The following is a 16,759-nucleotide window of genomic DNA, read 5'->3' as shown; positions in this document are numbered from 1 at the left end:
CTATATAAATACCAAGATCTCTGTATTATAGGCCCAGGAAATACAGCGCTATACCCCACTCTATATACATACCATTATCTCTGTATTATAGGCCCAGCTTATACAGTGCTATACCCCACTCTATATACATACCATTATCTCTGTATTATAGGCCCAGGTAATACAGCGCTATACCCCACTCTATATAAATACCATGATCTTTGTATTATAGGCCCAGCTTATACAGCGCTATACCCCACTCTATATACATACCATGATCTCTGTATTATAGGCCCAGCTTATACAGTGCTATACCCCACTCTATATACATACCATTATCTCTGTATTATAGGCCCAGGTAATACAGCGCTATACCCCACTCTATATACACACCATGATCTTTGTATTATAGGCCCAGCTTATACAGCGCTATACCCCACTCTATATACACACCATGATCTCTGTATTATAGGCCTAGGTAATACAGCGCTATACCCCACTCTATATACATACCATGATCTCTGTATTATAGGCCCAGCTTATACAGCGCTATACCCCACTCTATATACATACCATGATCTCTGTATTATAGGCCCAGCTAATACAGCGCTATACCCCACTCTATATACATACCATTATCTCTGTATTATAGGCCCAGCTTATACAGCGCTATACCCCACTCTATATACACACCATGATCTCTGTATTATAGGACCAGCTAATACAGCACTATACCCCACTCTATATACATACCATGATCTCTGTATTACAGGCCCAGCTAATACAGCACTATACCCCACTCTATATACATACCATTATCTCTGTATTATAGGCCCAGCTTATACAGCGCTATTATCATGTCATTTTCACTAAGCACAGCAGAGCCCACAAACTGCCTAAGAAGTTGACCTTCACCACTGTGAGTACTGCCAGCAATTTGTGCTGGTTGGTTGAGACTGCTGTTTAGGTGAGTTGCCGATAACTGGTATGCTAGTGTAGTTATGCTGCACTGGATTCTAACCTCTCTAATCTATGTTTATCTTACCGTTTTCGCCGTAATTGATGTCGTGCTGTGGCGGGATTTGGCCACTTGGGTTGTAATGTTCTTTTTCTACATCGTTGGATTCATAGGCGACATCAGAAAGCACTGCAGATATGGAAGCCAAGAAGTATAATTATCCTCACGTGCAAAAATAACGTCACAACAGTAGATGACACCCCTCTACAGCCCGCTGCCTGTTCAGCTGTGATACAACCCTCCCCCATATACACGTTAGTGCGCCTGTAACGCTCCCCCAACGCACAGCAATGTAACACAAGTGGGCTGTTCACACAGCCCACGTTGCGTTACATATAACGCTGCACGTTCTCCCGAAAGTGCAGCATGCTACGGCGTTAGAGCAGCTTAAGCCGCGTTAGACTGTCTGCACATGCGCAGTCATGTTGGGGAGGAGCGGAGAGCGGCCAGGCACATGGCTAATTAATATTCACTGCACGTTGTGACGTGCAGTGTTTACTTCCTGGAGCGGCCGCTCTGTGAAGGTGATTGGCCGGGCGGGACCACCTGATGCCGCATGCGCACAAGAGTACGCATCACGGCATCACGGACGCCAGAGTGAGCTGCACAACGCGGCTCACTCTGACGTCCACATAGAAGAGCACCAGGAGTCGCGTTAGGTGCACGTTATGCAACCTTAACGTGGCACCTAACGCAACGTCTTAGTGTGCAAGTAGCCTAAAGTGACATTCTATTCTCAATAAAAATGTTCTATAGATATAGGCCATCACTGCAGAAATGCATTTACAAGTTAATGTATTAAAAAGTTCCTTCGTACTTACATTAGCTAAGCGTCTACCAAAACCCCTCCTCCCACCTTTTTTCACTGGTCAAGACTCCCCCAGTTAACCCCCACAATCCCTCCACTGGCCAAGCCAACACCAAAGTATCCCTGGGGCAGCACGGAATCCCAGCCAGGTCAATATCTGCAAGGAGTTTTGTATGTTTTCACTGTGTCTGTGTGGGTTTCCTCTGGGCTCTTCAGTTTCCTCCCACATCCCAAAAACATACAGATAAGTTAATTGGCCTTCCCTAAATTGGCCCTAGACTACAATACATACTACTACACCAATACATACATAGACATATGACTATGGTAGGGACTAGATTGTGAGCTTCCCCGAGGGACAGTTAGTGGCAAGACTATATATACACTGTACAGCACTGCGGAAGATGTCGGTGCTATATAAATACTAAATAATAATAATAATCGCTGCCTTCCTCTACTGCCAAAAAGCCTCCCCCAAACCTCTCATCGATGCTTACCAGCATTGTTCAAGCCTCCTCCAATACCCCTGCCTTCCTTTGCTGACCAAGCCTCCCCCAATTATCCTGCCTTCCTCCACTGGCCAAGCCTCCCCCAAACTCCTCATCCAAACCTCCATTCCTGCACTGGCCATGCCTCCTCCAATCCCCCTCTCCTCTATCTTCCTCTACTGCAAAACCTCCCACAAACCTACTTGTCCATGCCTCACTTCACTAGCCAAGCCTCCCAAAATCCCCCCAGCTTTCCTCCACTGGTAAAGCCTTTCCCATTTCTCCCTTCCTTCCACTACTGCCCAAGCCTCCTCCAATTCCCCCCCCCCCCCCCCCCTACTGGACAAGCCTCCCTAATTCTCCCTGCCTTCCTCCACAGGCCAAGCTTCCCCCAATCCTTTCTGATTTCCTCCAATGGCCCAGGCTCTTCCAGTCAGCCACCACCTTCCCCCACTGGCTAAACCTCCCCAATCTCCCTCCTCTTGCATCATCCACTGGCCAAGACTTCCTTTACTGGCCAAGCCTACTCCAAATCCCCATTCCCCCGCCTTCCTTCATTGGACAAGCCTCCTCCAATTGTCCCTGCCTTCTTCTACTGTCCAAGCCTACCCCAAATCTCAGTACCTTCCTCTACTGGCCAAGCCTACCTCAACCTCCCTGCACTGGCCAGGCCTCACCCAATCTCTCCTTAACTGGCAAAACCACCTTAATCCCCCATGCCTTCTTCCTCTGTCCAAGCCTTCCCTAATGCCCATGCCTTTCTCCTCAGCCCAAGCCTCCCCTAATGCCCCATGCCTTCCTCCTCCAATTCCTTCTTCTGCCTTCCTTCAATGACCAAGCCTCTCCAAATCCATCATGCTTTCCTCTACTAGCCAAGCATCTTCAAACCAAGCCCCACCTCCCTCCACTGGCCAAGCACCCCCCCCCCCCCCCCCAAAAAAAAAAAAATATGTAATAATAATAGCTATTACAAAGATCAGAATAAACTGAAAAACTATTGGCAACCTATTAACAAAACTGACTAGAGCAACACTGTTGTAGGCATATCTACAGCACTCTCCAGAACAAGATGTCCAGGATGGTAGAAGCCCTTTGATCCCCCTACAACATGACCCCTGGAGGTGACACTTAACCCCCATCCTCCCCCATCCTCTTTTGCCATGCCTCTGATTTCTGTTGACAGTGAAGATTACCTGTGGTCCTGGGCTCTGGATCATTTGTTGACTTAGATGGTGGAAAGGTGCGTCCTCACATCTGGAAGTCGAGTTGTCATAAAGTCGTAGGGAAAACCCACAGATGGTGATGGAGTATCTTCTTTAGATGTAGGCTGTGGAGCCGTACCACCTTCATCTTCATCTGTTACTGGAAGTACCGTTGTCTCTTCAGCAGGCTCCAGAGTGGTAACTATTTCAGGTCTGGGTGATGGAGTAGTCCTTGGAGAGGTTGGCGTAATGTTGTAGTTGATGCAGTTGTAGATGGCGGAGTGGTAGTGGTCGTAGGAGGCTTTGTAGTGGTGGTTGTAGGAGCCTTTGTAGTGGTGGTCAGAGGAGGACGAGTTGTTGTTGGAGCTGAAGAAATACAGAAAACAATACAGTATACTGCTTTAAGATGGTATTCCAGCCCAAACTATGTTTACTTTTTATTATCAGCAGCACAAAGTAGCGTTAGAACATCCATCGAGCTTTTATTGACGTCTATCGCCCCCATACAACTTTCCTACTGAGATTTCCCTGGAAGATACTTTCACAATTTTGCATTAAAAACTTTGAAGCACCCAGCAAGTAAGAGAATGCTCAAAATATGTTTAATGTTACTTTTTTTTTTACCTATTTTTAGTACTTTTTCAGTTGCTAAGTGCTGAGAAATTATTTTTTAGAGAAAATGAAAAATTATCTCCTGGGAGAAAACTTAGGAGAATCCGTATCAACAGATTGACATTTGCTGGAGCACACCACACCTAAGAGGCACTAGTGCATCCCTGCCAGTGCATTTAGTGTCAACCTCTTTCTCTGCCTACAAATTAGGAGAAAAGTTAATGAAATAAAGACCAATGTCTCCACTGTGGAAATGTATCCATGATCTGGCACTGTGAGTTAAAGGAAACCTGAAGCCAGAGGTATATGGAGGCTGCCATATTTATTTCAATTTAACTCTTTAACAGCCAAATTATTTAGACGATTGATTGTGCTCTAGGCACATTTATTTATATTTGTTATATTTCCATGCCAATAATTAGTACTGCTGAAATGTTTATCTATGGCCACTAGGGGCAGTGTGAGACAATAGCGGAGGACTGCTTTCAGCTTCTATATTTTCTGCCAGCAGAGAGAGATCAAAGCATTCCAAGAATTTACAGCACGATGAGTTCTGCCGGCTGAGGTCAAAAGCAGTGCACTTATCGCAAACTATATATGAAGCTGCTAATGGGTTAAACAATACCAATTGCCCAGTGTCCCTCTGATCATTCTGGCATCAGTACTCTCTGATTGCACGCGGCATGTGAAAAGTATGTGCTTCCCAAAAAGGAATAGGCGTGGTATCATTTGCAGCATGTAAACATATCTGTAAGTTGGGAACTGCAGTGCGACACCTGCTGGTGGTTAGTGGAACTCCATGTAATGCATCACTGAGATACTGTTCCACACACAGGTGAACGTGGATATTGATGGTTTCATAACATCAATCATGATGGTTCATGTCTAGGAGAACTCACGGAGAAGCATGTGATCAGTTTGGTCAGGTGAAAGATATGGAACTCTCTGATTAGCTAGTCATGGTCATGTGCTATAGCAGGATGTAATCAAAGAGCTTTGCAAATCTATCAGCTGATCAAACTAATCACATGCTTCTCCATGAGTTCTCCTAGAAGTGAACATCACTAAACATCAGGTCACAAGGTCCAGTCAAGTTAAGCGAGAGTAAAGGTGGCCACCAGGTTCGACCATCAGATAGATCCCGCTCTGATTGAAATATGATCAGAGAGGTATCTAAAGCCTCATCTACACGGGTAGATGAGGCTCCGATGTGCCACTGATGCGGCTCGATTGATAAGATCCGACAGATCGGATCTCTCCACCGCCGATTCCATGCTCGCTCCCCACGAGGGGACAATGGCAGGGAATCGAGCGGAAGCAACGCCGGGCGGGGACGAGGGCGGATCGAATGCGACGCACGCGCGGGCGAGCGGTGACGCAGCAGGTACGCGCAGGGATGCGAAAGAGGCTAATTGAGCCGCCGGATCGCTCCGATGTAGCTTTGTGTAGATGGGGCTTTATTCTGTACACAGACTTTTAATAGATTTCAGCATGAAATATATTGAAAATCTGTGCTGCTGCCACTGCCTGCTGGGCCCCAAGGTCTCTCCCATGTAATGTCCTTCACTGGAGCATACTCGCCTGTTTGCTGGCACACTCCTCCTCCTGGTCTCCTTTTGTCTTTTAGATGAGCCTGTGGCTGTTACAATCAGGGCATAACAATAGACCCTGCAAGGGATGCAGCTGCAGAGGGATCCAGAAGCCAGAGGGGGTCCTGTCCTGAGAGACTGACAACTAAGGGATAGTAGGGAAAAAACTTTCTGCTCTCTTCCCAATTGTTCTAATGACTGCATCTGCTCAGCCACCAATAAGGTATCATACAAAGATTTGTAGACAGCCCCTATTCAGTGTGCAGCAGGCACTTGTGTACAGAGCCCTGGCCCCAACCTCTCTACCTCTCCACACATGCTCTGTGCTGTAGGGATGCTGGGGAAGTCTGCAGAGCCAGTTCTGCTCTATCAGAGATGGACAGAGTGAGTGTAATAAGCTGCGGCTGGGAGGAGTTTGGTGGGAGGGGGCCCCATCCAAAGTTTTGCAGGGGGGGCCAGTGATTTCTAGTTATGCCCCTGGTTACAATCACAGGAACCATAAGCTATCTTCTGATCCATGAATCAATTATGAACTTTGGCACCTTATTGAATTATTAATTATTGCTCATCAATTTTCTCTCTTTTTTGAATCGTATAACTGGGTTTTAACAAAAGCGGAGTCGCACTTTGGGGACATCTTCTGCATAGATGTATCTACAGGGGTGCAGGTATGGCATATGCCATGAGTGCCTCTTACTGGGGCGCTGCTCTGTAGCATTCTTGGTGTTCTCCATACAGATTCTAGTTTTTATCATGGGGACATTCTGCTGCCTGGTTAAATCTTTTGGGGGACAAGCTGCCTGTTATTTTGGGGGATTTCTACACGGTGACCTCTTGCGATATTCAATTGTTATAGGCCATGGTTCTCTTCAACTTGGACACAACCAAATCAACCGAGACTACACATTAAAATAGTTGAGGGGTACTCCCCCCCCCCCCACTCCCCCCCCCCCCCCCCCACTCCCTGGGGGTGAATTTCAATGTTTGCCCTAGGGCACTGTTTTCCCTAGATACACCTCTGGTCTTCTGATTAGTTGCTACAGGTAATTTATTGCATTTTTCCTCACCCTGGTAAATGAGGCCATACAAATCCTCCATCTTTACTCTCCTACCTTTTCTCATTTTGAGTTTGATTTCAAATAAGTCATCGTTGAACCACCCGGCATGCTCTACACGGCAGCAATACGTCCCCTCGTCATCCATTCTTGCTTGAGTGATGGTTAGCGACACCTTCCTTCCTTGGATCTGGTCATTGAGGCGGTAGCGGTCGGATGACCGATGTGTGACCTTTTCTCCATCGGTCCAGATAAGGACATCGTTGCACTGGGACTTGGGGCAGCTGCCACGCCCCCAGCACATGGTGGTGGTGGCACCCTTGTAAGTACACGGTAGGGTGACCGGCTGTCCTTCTACCCCCTCTATGAGCAGCGAGCCTGTCTGCGAAACCGCTGGAAAGGAAGACAAGGAGATCTTTTAGTATAGGTATACACAGGCAAAGGAACGCTATAAACATTGAGAAAAAAACTCTATAAGAGGTGTTGAAAAGAAATACCAAAAGAAAGAAAAAAGGAGAATAAGAGTCAGACTTACCACCAATGAATCAAACCACAACAATGGGTCAACCTCCATTACTATTCAATGACACCACGTTTCGTGGGTGATATACTTTCTTCCTCAACTCAAACTGAATATCACAACAAATAATACTAGACCTAAGCACCTCCATTTTGGGACACTGGATATATTTTCATATCACTCACCTTTTCTTTGGACTGTTTTGTGGGCCTGTTTCCAGATCTGAAAGACGAGCAGTTTTGATTGGTCGTCTTTTGTGTGGCCTTTGTATTGTAGCTCTTTTTTGTCCTAGCTTTTGAGATCTTTCTTCCACCTAAACTGCATGACTACAAAGAACTGCATTTCACACCCTACTCTGCGGTCTACCAAAAACCATACGGGCACCCAGGGGTGTTGCTAGCCCTAAAGATCAGTAGCACATGCCCCGTATCTATTCTGGGGTGCCCCGGATGCCCTCCAGGCAGAGTCAGGCAGCAGTACTCATCTCCGGCTGCTTGGTCTAGCGTCTGATTCTCGGATGCTAGGGGGAGAATTGTCAGCTACAGAAGAGCTCTCCAGACTTGGAGAGTGGATGAAGGAGATGAGTAGTTCCTCCCGCTTTGCTGCTCTGCTGAGAACTAGGTGAAGTTCGGTGGAAGGAACAGTGAGGACACACACAATGATGCATGCTCCTTATGAAGGCTCCACAGCTTTCAGAATGTCACCACAACACCCAGCATGCCCCATAGAGGCACTGCAGCACTCAGTATGCCCTATAGAGGCACCACAGTACCCAGCATGGCACCACAGCACCCAGCATGGCACCACACAACACCCAGAATGCCCCAGTATGCCTTTTTTTTTGTATTGATGGAGATGGGAGCTTCATTCAACATTTTGCTGGGCAGGCCTACTTAGACCGCTGTTAACTTCATGTAAATTTGGCCACACCCATGACAACACCCACATTTTTGGTGCGTGGCCACACCCATTTTTTGGTCTGGAGTACCCAAAAGTGCCCCGGATCTTTTAGGATAGTAGTAACGCCCCTGCTGGCACCTACTGATATCGGCTGCCCGCCTCATCCACCTCTCCTCCCGTGCCTCTGATGCCGCCTATCAGCCTAGATAGTGCAGTTTCCTTCTTAACTTCCTTGGTACTGCGCCTAACACCAATTGGTGGTCGCATGGTGGCTCCCCCAGGACCGCGTAACGCCAACTGGTGTTAAGTCCTGGGGGAGTGGTTTGCAGGGGATCGCACGCCGATGCGCACGCATCCCAGCTTGAGTGACAGAGCTCTGCTCAGTCATCATTCTACCAGCGGCGAACGCCGATAGGAGACTGTTAGACGATGAAACCGCCATCTATTTACATTGTACAGCGCTGCGATCCAATCAGGGGCGTAGCAATAGGGGTTGCAGAGGTAGCGACCGCATCGGGGCCCTTGGGCCAGAGGGGCCCCGACGGGCCCTGCCTCAATTACAGTATTAGCTCTCTATGGGTCCTGTGCTCATAATAATCACTTCTATAGATACTTTGAATAGTGATAATCATTAACAAACTGCTCCCCATACCCTCCTTGCACCTCAGACACTGTAGTTGCCATTGGCAGGTTTTGGTGCGCCGTATCAATTGTCATGTATAGAGTGCTTGGGGGGCCCCATTGTAAAACTTGCATCGGGGCCCATAGCTCCTTAGCTACGCCACTGGATCCAATGTATTTCTGTACTTGGGACAGCCGTGTCATTCGGCTGTCCCCAGGAGAGGCTCAGAGAGCGATCGGCTCTCATAGGCTGATATGTACAAGAAAAGTGTCCATCTAGGCAATCATAATCAATCACCATCAAACCACCAAGTAACAATAGTAATAATAATTTTATTAAGGACTTATCCCAGTATCAATAAAAGGCTGATGTCTATGAGAGCCGATCGCTGTGATTGGCTGTCGAGGGGAGGGAGGGGGTTAATGAACATAGAAAAAAAAATACAAATTTATTTAAAAATAAAGTACAAATAAATAAAAACAAATTAAATAAACATCACATCAGCAACCAGAGCCCACCAAGAAAAAGCTCTGTTGGTGGGCTGAAGGGGGGGGGGGGGGGGGGTGGGGAATCACTTGTGTGCTACATAGTATGGCTCTGCAGCAAGCTTTTAAAGCTGGAGAGCATTACATTGTAAAAAATAGCCTGGTCCCTAGGGGGGTGTAAGCCTATGGTCAGGCCCAGATTTACATCACAAGAGCCTATAGGCACAAATGTCTTTGCACCCTAGACTTCAATGTCAATGAACCTCCAACCCCCACCAAACTGCACCACAAGTGAGCTGGCTGGCCCAGCTGTCACTTTCCCTTACTTCCCTTGCCAATCATAGGTAGCTACAGGTGCCCCTTAGCATTAGGTAGCCAGAGGTACCCTCAGTATTAAGTAGCTAGTGGTGCCCCCTACTGAAGCGAGATCTTGTCGGAGGAATGGCAAAAGCTGGATGAGTAACTGTAATGATCTGCTCAGCTGCCTGTGCAGGCGGGCAGCTTTTTGACCATTGTTCAGGTCTGCATTCTGCAGGTCTCTGGAAGAGAGACCTTTTGTCAGTTTTTCAGCTTGCTGCTCCTGAGGAATTTGCATACGTTTGTCATGCAAATTGCCTAGCCACATCCCTTGTGGGCTTGCTCTATATATACCATGTGATATCACAGACCTTCGCTGGTCATAAGGATTTATCCTGTGAAACACTCCGGAGAGTGTCAGCCTTGCTTCTTGTTGAAGATTAGCTTAGAGTAATTCTCAGGGACTGCACTAGGCAGCCTTGCTAGAGCAGTGAGGATTGCATCATTTGTATTGCCTGTTCTGTTTGTCTGTGGGGTGCTAACCAGAGCAGCGGTTGTTACTGGTAGACCCCTTCTGTTCTGTTGTTGCTTACTTGGATCGCACTCGCTCTGACGGTAAGAGCAGTGGATCCAGCTCGCTCTGTTTCCTTTCTTGGATCGCACTCGCTCTGGCGGAAAGAGCAGTGGATTGTATCGCTCACGTATCTGTTTTGTCTTGTACGAACGCTTGCTGGAGGCTCGGTGAGGTAACCGTTAAGCAAGCGCTCGCGTCCTCTGTTTTATGTTTGTCTGTCGGTGGTTAGTTAGGCGTGCTTGTCCCTGTTGTGCTTATCACGCGGGGACCGCGCATGAACGCGTGCACTGTTGCGAATGAGTGCGGTGTTCGCGTTTAGCTAGCGTTTGTTATTTTCCTTGTCTCCTCATTGTATGATTTGCTGTGCCTTTGCTACTCTCGTGCTCTGCCTTGCTGTAGCCTTGTGTCACGTCTGGCGATCGCACCTCTCGCGATCGCGTTCTTACTTCATATCTGCTGTTGTGTGCGCACCGTCGCGGGTTGGCGACTAGTTTGGTGCACACACATACAATCTGTCTCTGTGCTCATTCTCAATCGCTTCTCTTGCGATTGCGTTTCTGCCCCTCGTGCAATTCCTGTCTGGCGTGTGTGGCAGGGCAGAGGAGCTGTTCCTCTGCACTCCACAGCTCCACCTGCCGACAGGAATTTCCCTCTACAGGTGCCTTGCACCTTTTGCTGGGTTCCCGCAAATTATACGCTTGTGGAGGATTTCCGCAGTGTCAGCGCATGCCTTGTGCGCTGATCATGGAGAGAATTCCACAATCGTTACAGTAACCTTTCATTAACCTCTGCATAGGGAAGAAGGGAGGGAGGCACTAGGGGAGGACAGTGAGACGCCTTTCCATCATCAGGCACCTGTAGGCACTTGCCTACAGTGCCTAATGGTAAATCCGGCCCTGCCTATGGTCCTGAAGAGGTTAAACTGTTGTAAAATAGGAGGAGCTAGGAAGGTTAATCAGACAGTGCAGTGTGTGAGGGAAATTGCTGTTGCTGAGGTAACCAATACACCTGCTGTATTGATACTGGCATACTCTGAGAGAGAGGAATTCAGCAGGGGGGAAGAGCACTTTACAAATCATTTCTAGTCTACACTGCTACACAATCTGAAGTGCTATTAAAGGACCACTATAGCGAAAAAAGTAGGAAGTTAAAATCTGACAGAACCGACAGGTTTTGGGCCTGTCCATCTCCTCATGGGGGATTTCCTGAACAAAGTCTAAGTGACAAAATAGTGTGCAAGTGTGTAGGGAGGCTGGCTCCTGGTACCTTACTATTTTGGCAGATAACTACTGTTCAGGAAATGCTGTCGAAAACAAAGAAAACCCTGATAATCCCCCAGTGTTCATTTTGAAAAGTAAAATATCTGTAAATGTATAGCTGGGGGTTGGGGGGGGGGACACTGTGCCCACCCCCCTCCAAATTGTGGGACCGCGTGGTGAACTGGTACTGTGTCTAATTGACACAGCGCTTATTCACTCCCCGCAGCCCGCAGCTCCCCTCTCCAGCCTGCAAAATCTTCTGGCAGGTGAGCAGGGCTACGGGAAGATGGTGTCCAAAGCCCTGCACTGTAGACTATTTGTGTTTCCAGTACGGGGCTTCGGGCGCCATCTTCTTGTAGCCCTGCTCTCTGACGGTCAGTGTGGTGGGAGTTTCACAGAAGGAGCCGTGTGAGCTGCGCGCCGGGAGAGGAGGTAAGTAAATGCTTTTTTCTTTTTTTTTTGTACAGGTTGCAATTATTTTCTGGTGAAATGCTTCCCACATTATGATTATTTTCTGGTGAAATGCTAAGTTCCTACATTAAGATTGTTTTCAGGTGAAATGCTTTCCACATTACGGTTATTTTATGGTGAAACATTGCTGCATTACTATTATTTTCTGGTGAAACATTGCTGCATTCTGATTATTTTCTGGTGAGACATTTCCACTTTACGATTATTTTCTGGTTAACATTGCGGAATTACGATTATTTTCTGGTGAAACATTGCTGTATTCCGATTATTTTCTGGTGAAACATTGCTGCATTACAATTATTTTCTGGTGAGAGATTTCCACATTATGATTATTTTCTGGTGAAACATTGCCACATTATGATTATTTTCTGGTGAAACATTTCTGCATTACGATTATTTTATGGGGAAACATTGCCGCATTACAATTATTTTATGGAGAAACATTGCCGCATCACGATTATTTTATGGAGAAACATTGCCGCATTACGATTGTATTCATGGGGGGACACAGGTTTTCTCACCTGGAGTGACAAAATGGCTAGTAGGCTCTGCCTACTATCACACAGAACCCTCTGCCCTGACGCCTAACCCTAACACCCCCCCCCCCTCCCCCATTTCCACTAGAAATTCATGAATTCACATATGTATGCGTCTGTTTTCTTACATGCAAATTCATATGTGCAAATACTATTTTACAAAAATATATTCAAAAAGGTGAAAAAAACAAACTCGGAGAACAGATGCGAAAATTGCATGCGGCATCCAGAAAATTGTGCCACTGCTGTCCAGATCTAATGAAAACAGGGCCATTGAAATGCTTTGCTATGAAGATTTGTGATCCACACAAATTTGCATACAGTGGAATAGAGCCCTGTGGAAAAAACACCAGCTGTACCAGGGGGTGGATGCCATCTGGGCCAGGAGCCTTTTTTATCCTGATGTTTGAGGACACTTTTAATTACACCTATTTTTTGCATTGCGGTGGTAATGCGATGCTCCTGCCGGTGGTTGCAGGGTGAGGCTATGGAAGGAGACCAAGCAGCCACACACTGATTTTCAAAGATGCTGAAATCGATTGAAAATCTGTGTGTAATGTGTGGAGGTAATTGAGCAGATAGATCGTTCTCTGATCAGGTAATGATCTGAGAGGGATCTATCTGTTGGCAACATTGACCAGTGTATGACCAACTTTACTAAAGATAACCTAAAAACACACTACCTCTAGCTACACTGCGTTCCAAATTATTATGCAAATTGTATTTAAAGGAATCATCAGGCAAATTGGACAAAATCTGCTTTACTCACCTTACTTACGCCCCTTGCAGCCGCCTGTCCCACGCTGACCGCTCTGCTCTCCGCCACTGTCCCGCTGTCACCGCACGGTACAGAGGCCGACATCGAGGTCTCCCTTACTGCGCCTGCGTCAAATGCCGCTGTCAATCACGGCCACGTTGTCGGGGCTTACTGCACAGGCACAGTAGTTCTGTCAAGTTTCCTGTCAAGTGACAGGAAACCTATTGGGCCAATCAAAGTGCGGGGATAATGTCCTTTAAAGTGATTGGACCCGCAGGGGCTCAGGACAGGATGAGTGGAGCTCTCGTCATTGCTAATTAGCAGGCATAAGTTCAAGGCACTTGCTATGCTACTCTGATAAGGCATGTCAACTCTGATAATGTGTGTTGACTCTGATAAGGCATGTCGACTCTGATAAGGCATGCTATTTGTTATAGTGAATCAACCCCTAAGCGCTTTTGTGAATGTTTGCGTTTAATTAGCGCTTGCTGAGCGCTTGTTAAAAAAATCGCTCCCATTCACTTTCATGAAAATCGCTGTAAAAATCACGTAAAAATTGCTGTGATCGTGTACCTTTTTCGTGTACGTGATTACAGCAATTTTTACGTGATTTTTACCGTGATTTTTATGAAAGTGATTGGAAGCGATTTTTTAACAAGCGCTCAGCAAGTGCTAATCAAACGCAAGTGCTCACAAAAGCGATTATAGTGTGAACCTGGCCTAATGGTTGATGACTCAAGTTTATGCTGGCTACCACTTGCATCAACTATTTAAAAAAAGTCAGAGAAAAATATAATATGCATAATAATTTGGAGCGTGGTGTATACAGTACATAATGTATACAGCCCCACCTCTTGCCCCCTCCACTATTCCTTTAGATTGTCAGTTCACAAGAGTAGGACTCTCTCGCCCTTTTGTGTCTTGGAAGTTTCGATATATTTTGATGACGTTACTTTTGTCGCTGTAACTACTATATTTACCAATTCTGTATTCTGTTCCAGTGTCTGCCGTATACCATTCTCTGCATTGCTTTGTACCCCATCTGTTCGTTACTTTGTACAGCGCCAATGGTGTTGTATAAATCAATAATAATAATAATAATGGTATCACACTCCATTTGATCAGTAGTACCCCTGGGATAGATGTGTAGCGACGGATCAGTGAATAACGGCGCACAGCGCCTATGCATAAAAATGGCGCCGCATTAAAAAGATACGCTTATCGCTATTTATCGTTAGTACTGCATAATAATGGCGCACGGGGAAAAAAAGAAGAAAAACGGCGCACACTAACGTTATTTATCAATAGTGGCACACACTAACATTATTTATCAATAGTGCCGTCCATTTGCCAAACAGCAGACGTTATTACCCACAGTAACGTTATATACGGTGAATGGATTTAATGTAACACTGTCAAGGTTAGGGTTAGGCACCATCAGGGGGGTCTTAGGGTTAGGCACCACCAGGGGGGTGGTTAGTGTTAGGCATCACCAGGGGGGTGTTAGGGTTAGGCACCACCAGGGGGTCTTAGGGTTAGGCATCACCAGGGGGGGTGGTTAGAGTTAGGAACCACCAGGGGGGATGGTTAGGATTAGGCACCACCAGGGGGGTGGTTAGGATTAGGCACCACCAGGGGGCTCTTAGGGTTAGGCACCACCAGGGGGGGGGGGGGGGGTTAGAGGTTAGGGATAGGTACAGAGAGGGTTCTGTGTGTTAACGGTAAATAACAATAAGGCTTTAACGTTAAATAACAATAAGGCTTTAACGCTAAATAGCGATAAGCGGCAAACAGATTAGCGGCAACACCGTGCGCCAATATTCACAGGCGCCACTTTCAGATGGATCCGTGTAGCGAGGACCTGTCATGATTAAACTGTATAAATGACTAAGCAAGCAGCTTACTATAAGGAAACGAGAAGTGGTGATCGCTCAATAATTGACAGTTTTATCAGAAATCATAACAAGAAGAGTCTAAAAAACAGGAAACTAATAAGTGTGACGAAACCTGAGGAGATAGTCGGCGTGGCGGCACCCTTGTGGCGGCCGCATCTTCCGGCAGAGGGGGAACAGAAACATGACGATCAGCAGATTCCCTTCCTCTAATCTTATCAGCAGTTTCACATATTATTTATAAAAGTGAAAGAAGCCACACGGCGAGCAGCGCGGCCGCGGCGCTGTGACCTGGAGAACGCCGTGTCAGCGGTCAGGGCACGCCGCCAGCATGTGGAGGAGCCGATTACAGGATGAGAAGGACGCAGCGGTCATAGAGGAATGCCGAGTCATTATTCCTTCAATCAGGAGAAGGAGAATAAAAACAACATAAAACAATATACAGTAAAGTCCCTGTTATCCAGAACTCAGACAACCGGAAGTGTCAACTAACCGGCATGCCTTAGGGAAAATACTCACCAAGTGTCCAGCACCGTCCTCTAACCTTCCTGTAGCTCCCAGCGGCTTCCCGGCACCCATGCAGAGCTCCCAGCGTGTCACCTGACCCAACGCAGAGGACGCCGGAAAGCCGCTAGGAGCTTCAGGATGGTTAGAAGACAGCGCAGGATATTTTCAGCTGCAAAGAGGGAAGGTTTGTGCTTTTTCCGCCAGTTGCTCAAGCAACCGGCAAGTACATGTATCCGGCATCAGGCGATCCGCCAGGGAGTGCTGCAGGAAACAGCTGGTACAAGGGCTCTTGAGTGGAGATGGCCCAAACTGTTCTACAGAGAACAGTCTACGGGGAATGACCTCGGTGTCACGTCCTTGTTCGAAAGCACTACCGCACAGACGCTTTCCCGGCGCCAGTGCATCCTCTGTCGCGTGCCTGCAGCCTGGAGTCCTCTGCACATGCGTATGATGTCACGCGCATGCGCAACAGCGCTCCCAGCTGCGGGCGCGATCGAGGCCGCGCGGCTGCAGGGAAAGCGTCTGCGCGGTAATACGGAAGCAGGCGAACAAGTGACCCTGAGGTCATTCGCCATGGACTGTTCTCTGTAGAACAGTTTGGGCCATCTCTACTCTTGAGCAGATACATATAGGGCTGGTGCACACTAAGAGCGCTTCTGAGCGCTTTCAAAAACTCCAGCACTTTGAAAGCGCTTGGCTAATGTATTTGAATGGGATGGTGCACACCAGAGCGATGAGATTTTCTCCCAAACACAAACACGGGTCCTGCAGCATTTTTGCTGATTTCTGAGGCGATTCAGCCTCAATGTTAAAGGCTCTCTGAGGAGTGCCCAAATTTAAAAGAATACACTTACCTGGGGCTTGTTCCAGCTCAGGGTAGGCGGTGAGGTCTCGCGGCGTCCTCTTGGCTCGTCTCCTTCAGCCTCCGCCGCCCCACCTCCATCCCGGTTTTCAGCGACACCCGGGCCTGGTGTCATCATGGCTGCCCGCGTGACAGGTCTGCGCACTGGGTGACTGGGATTAATATTCAGAAAGGAGGGTGGAGCCTACAAAAGCCAATCTTTTTAAAAAGTGTAAGCGTTTTGTCAGTGATTGTGTAGCGATTAGCGATTAGCGGTTTTAATTCTGTTGGGTCCTTTCAATTAATTTATATTTTTTACAGTGTGCAGTAACTTGAAAACGCTAGCA

General features: G+C 47.2%; 1 protein-coding gene across 1 annotated transcript in view; it reads right to left on the bottom strand.

Annotated features, from left to right (window-relative positions):
- Positions 1-1,042: 1,042 nt before the first annotated feature.
- Positions 1,043-16,759, bottom strand: part of LOC137561722 (hepatitis A virus cellular receptor 1 homolog) — a 29,225-nt gene continuing 13,508 nt past the window's right edge. Inside the window, exons 2-4 of the mRNA XM_068273060.1 lie at positions 6,809-7,144; positions 3,487-3,861; positions 1,043-1,126 (exon numbers count right to left, since the gene is read on the bottom strand). Coding sequence (XP_068129161.1) covers positions 3,698-3,861; positions 6,809-7,144 — 500 coding nt within the window. The 3' untranslated portion in view covers positions 1,043-1,126; positions 3,487-3,697. The remainder of the gene's footprint in view (positions 1,127-3,486; positions 3,862-6,808; positions 7,145-16,759) is intronic.

This window comes from Hyperolius riggenbachi, chromosome 3 (assembly GCF_040937935.1).
Source record: "Hyperolius riggenbachi isolate aHypRig1 chromosome 3, aHypRig1.pri, whole genome shotgun sequence".
Lineage (NCBI taxonomy): Eukaryota > Metazoa > Chordata > Amphibia > Anura > Hyperoliidae > Hyperolius > Hyperolius riggenbachi.
Note: the sequence above shows the minus strand (reverse complement) of the source record. Positions and strands in the feature narration are given on the sequence as shown.